Source organism: Molossus molossus, unplaced genomic scaffold (assembly GCF_014108415.1).
Source record: "Molossus molossus isolate mMolMol1 unplaced genomic scaffold, mMolMol1.p scaffold_m16_p_14, whole genome shotgun sequence".
In the NCBI taxonomy this organism is placed as follows: Eukaryota; Metazoa; Chordata; class Mammalia; order Chiroptera; family Molossidae; genus Molossus; species Molossus molossus.
In genome coordinates, this window is record NW_023425349.1 from 5,562,376 (window position 1) to 5,574,986 (window position 12,611).

The 12,611-nt window shown below is 43.8% G+C and overlaps 1 protein-coding gene across 7 annotated transcripts in view; it reads left to right on the top strand.

Moving 5' to 3' along the window:
* FNBP1 (formin binding protein 1) overlaps nucleotides 1-12,611 on the top strand; it is a 129,685-nt gene that overhangs the window by 90,625 nt on the left and 26,449 nt on the right. For all 7 annotated transcript variants that reach the window (XM_036261036.1, XM_036261032.1, XM_036261031.1 and 4 more), the window contains 2 exons: nucleotides 8,270-8,398; nucleotides 9,860-10,006. In XM_036261036.1, the coding sequence (XP_036116929.1) occupies nucleotides 8,270-8,398; nucleotides 9,860-10,006 (276 nt within the window). The remainder of the gene's footprint in view (nucleotides 1-8,269; nucleotides 8,399-9,859; nucleotides 10,007-12,611) is intronic.

A 12,611-nucleotide genomic window follows, 5' to 3' on the forward strand; every position in this document is an offset into this window, starting at 1 on the left:
ATATTACATACAGAGGAAAAAGGCAACTTTCCAAAAGTTCTGCAGTGAATGGAATATCCTTTAAGGAACAGCAGCAGGTCAGGTTTCTGAGGTCGTGATGAAAAAAATTAATAAATCTTGTTATGTATTTATAGTAAATGTATAAATATGTGCTCAGTTTATTTTTATTTTTGTTGTTGTTATTAATCCTCACCCCAGGGTAATTTCCATTAATTCTTAGATAGAGTGGAAAGAAAGGAGGGAAAGAGAGAGAGAGAAGCATTGACGTGAGAGACACATGGATTGGTTGCTTCCCACAGGGCCCCGACCAGGGCCAGGCATTGAACCTGCAATCCAGGTACCTGCATTTGATCAGGAATCAAACCCAAGACCCTTTCTAACTGCTGAGCCAAACCAGCCAGGGCTGTGCTTAGTTTGTTAAAAGATCGAAAGCCATAAGCAGCCCTGATAAAAGACATGAGGATCTATGTTGGTAAGCAAATCTACCTTGTTCCCTATGTGAAAGCAAGACAATTCTTAGTATCCGCAACGTTCTCGATTTAGGACAATCGAGACCCAGCCAGAAGTGTTCATTTCTCTTTAAGATTTGAAGTAGGAAGGGAAAAGGCATACTGAATGGAACAGAGAGTCACTACACCTATTGTCCATGCTAACAATCACAGTGCACTACAGTCTATGCAGATCATCTCAGTGCACTACAGTCCATGCAGATCACCACAGTGCACTACAGTCCATGCAGATCACCTCAATGCATTACAGTCCACGCAGATCACCTCGGTGCGCTACAGTCCATGCAGATCACCTCGGTGCACTACAGTCCATGCAGATCACCTCGGTGCGCTACAGTCCATGCAGATCACCTCGGTGCGCTACAGTCCATGCAGATCATCTCAGTGCACTATCCATGCAGATCACCTCAGTGCATTACAGTCCATGCAGATCACCTCGGTGCGCTACAGTCCATGCAGATCATCTCAGTGCACTATCCATGCAGATCATCTCAATGCATTACAGTCCACGCAGATCACCTCGGTGCGCTACAGTCCATGCAAATCATCTCAATGCATTACAGTCCATGCTAATAATCTCAGTGCACTACAGTCCATGCAGATCACCTCGGTGCACTACAGTCCATGCAGATCACCTCGGTGCACTACAGTCCATGCAGATCACCTCAGTGCATTACAGTCCATGCAGATCACCTCAGTGCATTACAGTCCATGCAAATCATCTCAATGCATTACAGTCCATGCTAATAATCTCAGTGCACTACAGTCCATGCAGATCACCTCAGTGCGCTATAGTCTATGCAGATCACCTCGGTGCGCTACAGTCCATGCAGATCACCTCGGTGCGCTACAGTCCATGCAGATCACCTCGGTGCACACAGTCCATGCAGATCACCTCGGTGCGCTACAGTCCATGCAGATCACCTCAGTGCACACAGTCCATGCAGATCATCTCAGTGCACACAGTCCATGCAGATCACCTCAGTGCATTACAGTCCATGCAAATCATCTCAATGCATTACAGTCCATGCTAATAATCTCAGTGCACTACAGTCCATGCAGATCACCTCGGTGCACTACAGTCCATGCAGATCACCTCAGTGCATTACAGTCCATGCAGATCACCTCAGTGCATTACAGTCCATGCAAATCATCTCAATGCATTACAGTCCATGCTAATAATCTCAGTGCACTACAGTCCATGCAGATCACCTCAGTGCGCTATAGTCCATGCAGATCACCTCGGTGCGCTACAGTCCATGCAGATCACCTCGGTGCACACAGTCCATGCAGATCACCTCGGTGCGCTACAGTCCATGCAGATCACCTCAGTGCACACAGTCCATGCAGATCATCTCAGTGCACACAGTCCATGCAGATCACCTCGGTGCACTACAGTCCATGCTGATCATCTCGGTGCATTACAGTATTTTTGTTTTTAATTTAGCTATTACGATTTAGCAGTGGTTCTCAACCTTCCTAATGCTGTGACCTTTTAATACAGTTCCTCATGTTGTGGTGACCCCAACCATAAAATAATTTTTGTTGGTACTTCATAACTGTAATTTTGCTACTTTATGTCTTAGGTGACCCCTGTGAAAGGGTGGTTTGATCCCCAAAGTGGTTGCGACCCACAAGTTGAGAACCGCTGATTTAGAGCATTGGACTGCAGTTCAGTTTCTAATCTATTGTTCTCTTTATTTAGAAACTGCAAGTCTGACCTTTTAGGCAGGACAGCTTTACTTCCATAGGTCATGGAGATGGACCGTATTAAGAATTACCCAAATGGGCCCTGGCCAGTTTGGCTCAGCAGTTAGAGCGTCGGCCTGCGGTCCGGAGAGACCCGGGTTCGGTTCCCGCTAAGGGCGCGTACCTCGGTTGCAGTTTGTCCCCGGCCCTGGTTGGTCGAGCGGGTGGCAGCCCTTGATGTGTCCCTTGATGTCGATGTTTCTCTCTCTCTCCCTTCCTCTCTCTCCCTCCCACTCTATCTGTACAAAAAATGGAAAAATATCCTTGGGTAAGGATAAAAAAAAAAAAAAGAATTACCCAAATGGCCCTGGCCAGTTTTGCTCAGCAGTTAGAGTGTCTGGACCAGAGGGACCCGGGTTCTGTTCCCACTAAGGGCGCGTACCTCGGTTGCAATTTGTCCCTGGCCCTGGTTGATCGTGCAGGTGGCAACCACTCGCTGTGTCCTTTTCATGTCAATGTTTCTCTCTCTATCTTCCTCTCTCTCCCTCCCACTCTATTTGAACAAAAAATGGGAAAATGTCCTCAGGCGAGGATAAAAAAAAAAAAAAAAAGAATTACCCAAATGACCAGTTTGACTCAGTGGTTTGAGCATAGGCCCACTTACCAAAGAATCTCAGGTTCAGTTCCGGTCAAGGGCACGTACCTCGGTTGCAGTTCGGTCCCCAACCCTGGTCGGGGTTGTGTGGGAGGCAGCCAATTGATGTGTCTCTTTCACATCAGTGTTTCTCTCTCTCTCTCTCTCTCTCTTACACTCACTCTTTCTCTCTCTCTTTATCTGAAGATAGATGGAAAAATATTCTCAGGTGAGGATTAAAAAAAAAAGAATTATCCAAATAGTGATAGAAGGAGACTTGACTTTAGGAGGTGAACATACAATGAATTATACAGATGATGTATTATAGAATTGTACTCCTGAAACCTATATAATTTTATTAACAAATATCACCCCAATACATTTATAAAAATTTTTAAAAAAAGAAGAATTACTCAACAGTGAACTCCTACGTAAACAGTACATACTTCTATTTGGATTTATTTGCGGGGATTCCCAGGGGCTTGTCACAGAAATTCTAAAGTTTAAATTGAGTCTTTGTGATTGACAGTGAAAGTCTAGGTCTTATTCAAAGGTGTCTGTGACTTCCAGTTTTCAGCAGTTGTGGTCACCCTGGGCTTTTTTAGATTATCTCTAAATTCCATGGCTCTGACACATTTTTTTTGAAAAAAGGCCCAAATCCTCTGAACTTCTCTCTGCCCTGCAGTCATGTTGCTGTAAGACACACTGTCTTTTCGTATTAGAATGGAAATTTTAATTAAAAGAAGAAGCTGAGAATGGAACTGTGGTACCTTTTTAAGATAATAGTTGCTATTTTTAGACTGACTTAAAAAGGGCTGAAAAATAGTGATGCTTTCATCTTCCAGTAGCGTTAGCCTGAGGAGGTGGACTTTCTAAAATATCTAGTTACTAACTGGTTACTCCAGCTACATTTTTGCAAATACTATTAAAGGTATTTTAAAAATATATGTTATAATAAGTAACTGATTAAGCTGCCTCTTTCCATTATACAATAAACACAGCAGCTTACTAAACAAAAATAGATTTTCCATATTAAAACTTGGTTAGAACAATGGCACATTCCTGGGCTCAGGATTCCAAAGTGAGTATTGATTCAAAGCAGATGCATGCTGGGATCGAGGGTAAGACAGTCCTGTCCTCCTGCCCTGGCCTTGCCGGATAATGTGCAGCAATACTTTGCTGCATTTACTGAGCAAGGAGACTGTAGAAATACATAGACTTTTACCAACTATGTCCACACTTTGGCACTCAAGAGAAACTCCCAGAGTCATCATCATGCTTCTTTAATATAAAAGGTAGACCGAATCCCTCTAGCGGATGTTTGTCTGGTTTGTTCTCTTCTACTCGCATACCTTTCCAGGCTGGGTTTTATACCTGGTATTGCGTATGTCAGTCGCTTCCACAGTTCACATCTGGTGGTCCCTACTTATGTCAGAATTACTGCAGATAAACAGTGTAAAGGATATCAGGAAACTATTATGAGTTAATATGCTTACAAAGGTCATCCTGTAGCCAAAGCAAAGACATCAATGGAGATGCTGGGGAGAGAGGGGGGAGAGGACCACAACCACTTCCACCCAAATGATGCTGGGGTACCCCCACAGGGCTCACTTTCAGATCTTGTCAGTAAAATATTCCATGGTTAGCAGCATGGATTTGTTGTCAGGAAGCGTTTTTCTGCTTGTGTGTGTGTGTACATAAATACATACGTGTATGTATATATGTGTGTGTGTATATATATATGTGTGTGTGTGTGTATATATATATAATAACGACATTCTGATCTCTGTTTCAGAACTAAGCTATTTTATTTTATTTATTTTTTTATCCTCACCCGAGGACAATTTTGCATTTATCTTCAGATAGAACGGGAAGGAAAGAGGGAGGAAGAGAGAGAGAAACATCGACATGAGAGACATATCGACTAGTCGCCACCCACACAAACCCAACCGGCTCGGGGACAAACTGCAACCGAGGTACATGCCCTTAGCGGAGACTGAACCCGGGTCTCTGGTCCAAGGGCTGATGCCATTCACTGAGCCAAACCAGCCCAGGCAGAACTAAGTTATTTTCAAAGTTCACCAAGGAAGAATCATTTCTCCAAAACCAATACAGGGATTCTACCCTGTTGCTTGGTATTCCTGTTTACAGACAAGATGACCACCCTGCCTCAGATTTTCTGACTCTTTTTCTGAAGTTTTGTGAATGAAATAGAGAATGTCTACCTGGGGATTTCCTTGGGTTTTCTGTTGTTGTTTTTTTCATATTCATAACAAAGTGACGAAAGATAAAACTCTAGGCAGTTGAAAGAGTTAAGAACATTTTGTGTTGGTCCCATCAGAGGGACAGATGGAATGCGCGTAGGTGGGGAAGCTATTTCCATGGAGGAGGGCAGGGGGTTTTCAGGGTAGCTGGGCACTTACTGTGTTGGGGGCTAGATTATGTGTTTACTGGTGGAGACAGTAGAAGCGGAAGCCAAGTGGAGCATATGGGCAGGAAGGGAGTAGCAGACCTCCAACAAAGGGGAAGAGGGAGGCAGCTGAAACGGCCGAGGGTGATGGGAGAGAGTGCACTCGGTGGGTTGAGGTCCCCGAAGGCCTTGAGAAACTAAAACACGTCAGGCAATAAGGAAATTCGTCCGGGAAGATTGATAGTGTTACCTTGGTTTGGGAAGTGTTTACGTAGGAATGGGGAAGAGAATAAAGGAAGCCTCTCTTAGTGACCACCTCGGGCTTTTGCCAGCACGAATATGAGTCAGTGAGTCAAGGAAGTGAAAACCAGGTTAAGCCTCCAAGTCACAGAGGCAGGAAACCAATAAAGGACTCGAGATGCTAAAAACCAGTAGGAGATGTTATCATCGATCAGATAGAAAGAGGGATGAGCTACCCCGGTGTATCTCTTTAGGCCTTACATTTGAACGTTTCTGTTTTTCTTTTTCTTTTCCTTTTTTAGCTTTTGGGGTCAGTGAAACAAAACAAAAAACAAACAAACAAAAGGTTGCCTTGGTTATGTTGGAACGAGGCCCTTTCCCTGTTGTGTTCTTGGCTCAGTGTGGCAAGCTTGCCAAATCACCCACAGGCTACACCATCTCTTCCTGGGGCAGTGGGTGGGTGTTGCCTCATATGGACCCTTGATTGTCCTAGAGATTCATGAGTAATATTTATCTAGGGAACTTCCAAGTGCTAGATGAATGTATGATGGCAATGCCAGTCTAACACTCCCTGGTATCTGTGGGTGACTTTAGGGTTGATGCACGTTCTTGTTTGATCTTTAAAACCCACTGTGCAATGTGTCAACAACTGCCCCTTCTTGAAGGCATGTGATAAACAAAAATATATATTAGAGAAACACGCCCTGGTCAGTTTGGCTCAGCGGTTAGGGCATCGGCCTGCGGACCAGAGAGTACCAGGTTCGGTTCCCTGTAAGGGCACGTACCTCGGTTGCAGTTTGTCCCCGACCCCCGGGTCATGTGGGTGGCAGCCACTCGATGTGTCTCTCTCACGTCGATGTTTCTCTCTCTCTCTCTTTCTCCTTCCTACTCTATCTGAAGATGAATGCAAAAATGTCCTCGGATGAGGATAAAAAAAAGAAGAAACATATTTGTGAGTTTATATTATTGATTATTTAGGAGAAAAGCAATGCAGCAAAATGCAACATAGCACACACACACACAAAGCAAAGCAGAAAGAGGGTGCCAGGCTTACTGCTTTTTAGAGTGTATACTAAAAATGAACATCACAGAGAGTTCTAGAAAGGTCTGTTTAGATCAGTGGTTCATATTCCAATGTAGTTCATGAACCCCATTGAGAATCAGATTCCCTCATGTCCCCCTCCTTCTAAAAAAAACAAAAGTAGCCCTGGCCGGTTTGGCTCAGTGGTTAGAGCATCGGCCTGCGGTCCGGAGAGACCCGGGTTCGGTTCCCGCTAAGGGCATGTACCTCGGTTGCAGTTTGTCCCCGGCCCTTGTTGGTCGTGCGAGTGGCAGCCACTCGATGTGTCCCTTTCACATCGATGTTTCTCTCTCTCTCTCTTCCTCTCCCTCCCACTCTAGCTGTACAAAAACTGGAAAAGTGTCCTCGGGTGAGGATAAAAAAAAAACAAAAACAAAAGTACACACACACATACACACACACACACACTCAGAGGGCCATCCAGGCAACATAAATCTGTGACCCTGGCCACGTGCCGGTGCCGGTGATAAAGAATGGTGGTTCCGGCCTGGCAGGTGTGCGCAGTGGACTGAGCGCCGTCCCATGGACTAATTGGTCCCAGTTCGATTCTTGGTCAGGGCACATGCCTGGGTTGTGGGCTCGATCCCCAGTAGGGGTGTGCAGGAGACAGCCCATCGATGTTTCTCTCTCACATTGATGTTTCTCCCTCTCTCTAAAAAATCACTAAAAACATATTAAAAAGAAAAAAATGATGATGCCTGTGTCTGACTAAAAAGGAATACCCAGTTAAGAGAATGGCAAGGTTTGTGACAAATTAGGGTTCACATCCTTACCTAAAGTAAATTCAAATTCTAAACCATTTTTAAAAAATAGCACCTGCTATGTTATTAATAACCAAGATATGGAGGCAGCCCAAATGCTCATCAGGAAAGGAATGGATAAAGATGCGATGTGTGTGTATATATATATGGCACATTAGCCATAAAAAAAGAATGAAATGTTACTATTTGTAACAACATGAATGGACGTAGAGGATGTTATGCTAAGTGAAATAAGTTGGACAGAGAAAGACAAATACCATATGATTTCACTTATATGTGGAATCTAAGGAGCAAAATACATGAACAAACAAAATAGAAACAGACTTATAGATACAGAGAACAGACTGATAGTTGCCAGAAGGGAAGAGGATTAGGACGATGGTTGAACAGGGTGAAGGGATTAAGGAGTACAGATTGGTAGTTACATAGCCCTGGCCAGGTAGCTCAGTTGGTTAGAGCATCATCATGATACACCAAGGTTGCTAATTCAGTCCCTGGTCAGGGCACATATAAGAGTCAACCAATGAATGCATAGGTAAGTGGAGCAACAAATCGATGTTTCTCTCTCTCCCTTCTTCTTGCTCTCTAAATCAATCCATAAAAAAATAAAGATGCAAATTGATAGTTACAAAATAGTTACGAGGATGTCAAGTACAGCATAGGAAATATAGTCGATAATATTGTAACACCTATGTCCGGTGCCAAGTGAGTATGAAATATTGGGAGGGCACACTTTGTAAAATATAAGATTGTCTAACCAATATGCAGTACACTGGAAACTCATACAAAATAATATTGACTGTAAACTGTAATTTAAAAAAGAAACAGCCCCTGCTAAATACAGCGCATTTGAGGTAAATGTGAGCCCAGACCATTCAGTTTGCAATTCTAGGCTTTTATTTGGTCTTTGTAAACACGGGGATATTCTCGTTTTTTCGCCCCCAGGCACGACAACAAGCTCAAGTACGTCACCAAATGGCAGAGGACAGCAAAGCAGACTACTCCTCGAATCTTCAGAAATTCAACCTTGAGCAGCGCGAGTATTACCACACTCACATTCCCAACATATTTAAAGTAAGTGGTTCAATCCTCCGATTTGCCTTTTTAAGTAACGTGGCTTTGGGATCCTGATCACTGGTTACGTTCTAACAATTCTAAATTTTCTCTAACTCAAATCATTTTGTGCAGCATTCAGATCAAGCATTGGCTGGCAGTAAAATAAAATATGCTGTTAATCTCAAGATTAATCAACAGCCTTGGCAGACTTCTTTGGTTTGCCCCTGTAGTCCCAGAACTGTGATTCTCAGATTAACGCTCTCTTTGCCGAAAGGACCATTCTGGTTACAGGAAAAAAAGCCAATTTATCTTTAGGAACCAGAGCAGCATTCCTAGGGGGAGGATTTGAACAGATGACAATTTTTGAATTGTTTTTCTTATGGCTTCTTTATGTTTTCAAAGATATGAGAAAAGCCCTAGCCGGTTTGAGCAATGGTTAGAGCATTGGCCTTCGGACCAATGGGTCTCGGGTTCAGTTGTAGAAAAAGTAATAAATGGCCCTGAGCAGTGGTTAGAGTGTTGGCCTGAGGACCAAAGGGTCTTGGGTTCGATTCTCGCTCAAGGGCATGTACCTGGGCTACAGGTTTGATCCCTGGTCCCAGTCGGGGTTGTGTGGGAGGCAGCCAATCTATGTGTCTGTTTCACATTTGTGTTTCTCTCTTCCTCTCTCTCTCCTTTCCACTCTATCTAAAAATCAATGGAAAAATATCCTTGGGTGAGAATTAACAACAGCAGCAAATAATAATAATAATAAATATTTACTTCATAATGTCTATACACAGCTAACAAGAGACTGCACCTTGTAGAAGGAAGGTGCGTTAGTTACATCCCAACCCAGGTTGGGTTGAAACAGTTAACCAAATACTGTGATTTGGTGAAAGGTCAAGTAGTGGGTCAAAGATGAAGGAAATGTTTGAAATCTAATACCAAATGGTGTTAATAATAAAATTAATTGAATTGGGGATTCTCGCTGAAATTGCAGTGGAATTGTGTAGTTCCATTTGGGCAGCCTAACAATTCATGAAATGTGTGTACGGCTGGTTCATGCAGAGGCACAATAAACGTACGGTTGCGCACTGGCCGATTTGGCTCAGTGGTTAGAACATCGGCCTGTGGACCAGGGAGACCCGGGTTTGGTTCCTGCTAAGGGCACGTACCTCGATTGCCGTTTGTCCCCGGTCCCTGTTGGGGTCATGTGGGTGGCAGCTAGTTGATGTGTCTCTCTCACATCGATGTTTCTATCTCTCTCTTCCTCCCTCTCTCCCTCCCGCTCTATCTGAATATAAGTGCAAAAATGTCCTCAGGTGGGGATTAACAAAACAAAACAAAATAAAAAGTACGGTTGCTCTAACCCTAACCCTTTTGATAGGCCTGTTTCCTTATGAGACAGTTAATTCATGGTCGCCATGCTGCTGAAAACAGCATCATTTAATAACCACCATGGGCCAGATTAACTTTATACAAAATCGACTGTTACAGAAAATACAAGAGATGGAGGAGAGGAGAATAGTGCGACTTGGAGAATCGATGAAGACCTATGCCGAGGTCGACCGGCAGGTGATTCCAATCATTGGGAAGTGCTTGGATGGAATAGTCAAGGCGGCCGAGTCCATTGATCAGAACACTGTAAGTATTGTAGTTTGGACTGAATTTGCAACTGTTTGTGGTCCCATTATTTCTCCGCCCCCTCCCACGGTGACTTCATTCAGTCTTCTTGTGACAGGTCATTGCTTTCATTGGTCAAGAGTACTTTTCAGCGGTAGCTGCTTCCGTGCTGTCTGAGTTTTTACACGTTATGAGCACCTGTTCCATTTTCTCTTCTCCATTGACTCATCATTTCTGTATATCTCTGCATCTTCAGTTTGGTCAAAGGCTTTTGGTGGTTATTTATGCCTGGCTCATAAAAGGAAACCAAGAGTCTCAGGGAAGTCTTCTCTGATCACCCTATTTAAAATGTCAGTAGTCACCAGAAGTTACTGTAAGGAGTGGCCTTTTAAAGAGAAGTAGTAATGGTGGGGTTTATAAGTTAAGCGCTTCAAAAGTGTTGCCTCTTTGTGAATCTTTTTTCTTTTTTTTAGCTTCCTTGACTTCTAGCATTGATTAAAATCTGAAACAAGCCCACTTTTAATTCCTTATTTTTTTAAATTGATTTGAGAGAGAGAGAGAAACATCAATCTGCTGCCTCGTGCACGCCCCCTGTGGATCGAACCCCAAACTGGGAATGTGTCCTGACCAGGAATCAAACCAACGACCTTTTTGGTGCACGGGATGATGCTCAACCACTGAGCCACATCGGCCGGGCTAAGGCCTGATTTTAATTTCTTATATTAGAAGCTTAGAGATTTCTTTTTCCTTGAAAATTTACAATTTCACAAGATTATGTCAGAATGGTTTCTCTTTTATCAGTTTTATCTGGGCAAGTTGTGAGCCCCTTAGATTTATAGGCTTTTATCCCATATGGAAGCTTTGTTTTCCATTGTATCACTGATCATTCTTTGTTTTAATCCTCACCCGAGGATATTTTTCCATTTATTTTCAGACAGAGTGGGAGGAAGAAAGGGAAAGAGAGATGGAAGCTTTGTTTTCCATTATATCACTGATCATTCTTTGTTTTAATCCTCACCCGAGGATATTTTTCCATTTATTTTCAGACAGAGTGGGAGGAAGAAAGGGAAAGAGAAAGAGAGAAACATCGATTTGAGAGAGACACATTGACTGGTTGCCTCCTGCACAACCCCGACCAGGGCTGAGGACGAACCACAACTGGGGTACGTGCCCTTGACCGGAATGGAACCCGTAATTCATTGGTCCATGGGCCGACGCTCTAACCGCTGAACCAAACTGGCCACGGCACTGATTATTCTTTTTCATCATAATCTGGATGTTGCTAATTCCAAGGGTATATTCTAAGTCTTCATTCAGATTCTTGAACTGTCAGCAGCCTTGGCCCCACTTCCCTGCTCCTCCTGACTTGGTTCCTCTGAACCCACACTGTGATGGCTTTTGTCCTCGACGCTGGTCTCAATCTCTTTTGCTTGTTTGTCTTCTTATCATTTAACTTTGGGCTCCTCCAGAGCTTCGATCGTAGACTTCTCTACTCCACAGCCAGTCCTGTGAGTGATCTGTAGACTCTCAGCACATCAGGTCCCATCTCAGGTCTGACTCACACATTTTACATTTACACTCTGCCTTGTACTCCAGGTTCATATATGCACCTGCCAGCTGGCTTGTCCACTTGGATGTCTAGTAGGTACCTCAAACTTAGCATATCCCAAACTGAGCTCCTGACCTTTCTCACCAAACCTGCTCCTCCCATAGTCTTCACTGTTGGTTACGGGCATTTCCATCCTTCCAGGATCTGGGAGTCAGACTTGGTATTCCCCTGTTCTCACAGCCCTATCAGTTTCATCAGCCAATCCTGTTGGCTTTACCTTCAAAATACATTCAGAACCCAAACAGTTCTTACCACCCCTCCCGTTACTCACCTGATCCAAGATCTCCATCATCTTGGATTATGCAGGAGGAGTCTGACTGCAGGAGACATCTAACTAGTCTCTCCCCCTGTGCCCGCTGCGCCCCAGCAGAGACCGGGGATCCTTTTGCAATTAGTCAGATCATGCCTCACCACTTCTCAGAGCCTCCGTGGGCTTCCACCTCACTCCGCGGAGAAGAAGTCAGTCATCTGGAGTCTGCAAGCCCTAAGCCTTCTGGAACACCCCACACTCCCTCCCCATTTATCGTTTTGATGTCATATATTCTCGATTCTCCCATCGCTCCTGCCACAGTGCATCCTTGGCATTCCTGGGGCGCTCCAAACATGTTCCCACCGTTGCTGCTTCCTGCAGACATCAGCAAGCCTCACTCCCTCCTCCGGGTCCTTACGTGAATGCCTGAACCTGTTGCTCTGTTCTGTCTTCCGTGAGAATTCAGAGGTCAGATCTTTCTTCACCCATAAAGGTTATCTTTCCTTGCATGTCCTGTCCCTCTTTCCAAATATCCCTGCTATATTTTCTAGGTGTTTCTTAGGTTTATCATTTGCAGATTTGGTTCTTGGCAAAGTTTATTATGGCCTTACTGCTTTGATCTTAGGCATCTTTATTGTAGTTTTTATTTCATTTGTACCCTCTTCATCTCTGCCTATTCATGTTTAAAGTCTCATATCCCTTTTTAAAACTTTTGTCTTGAGAAAAACTGATGGTGTTTTTATAAAATTGTTTCCTGAATTCCTACT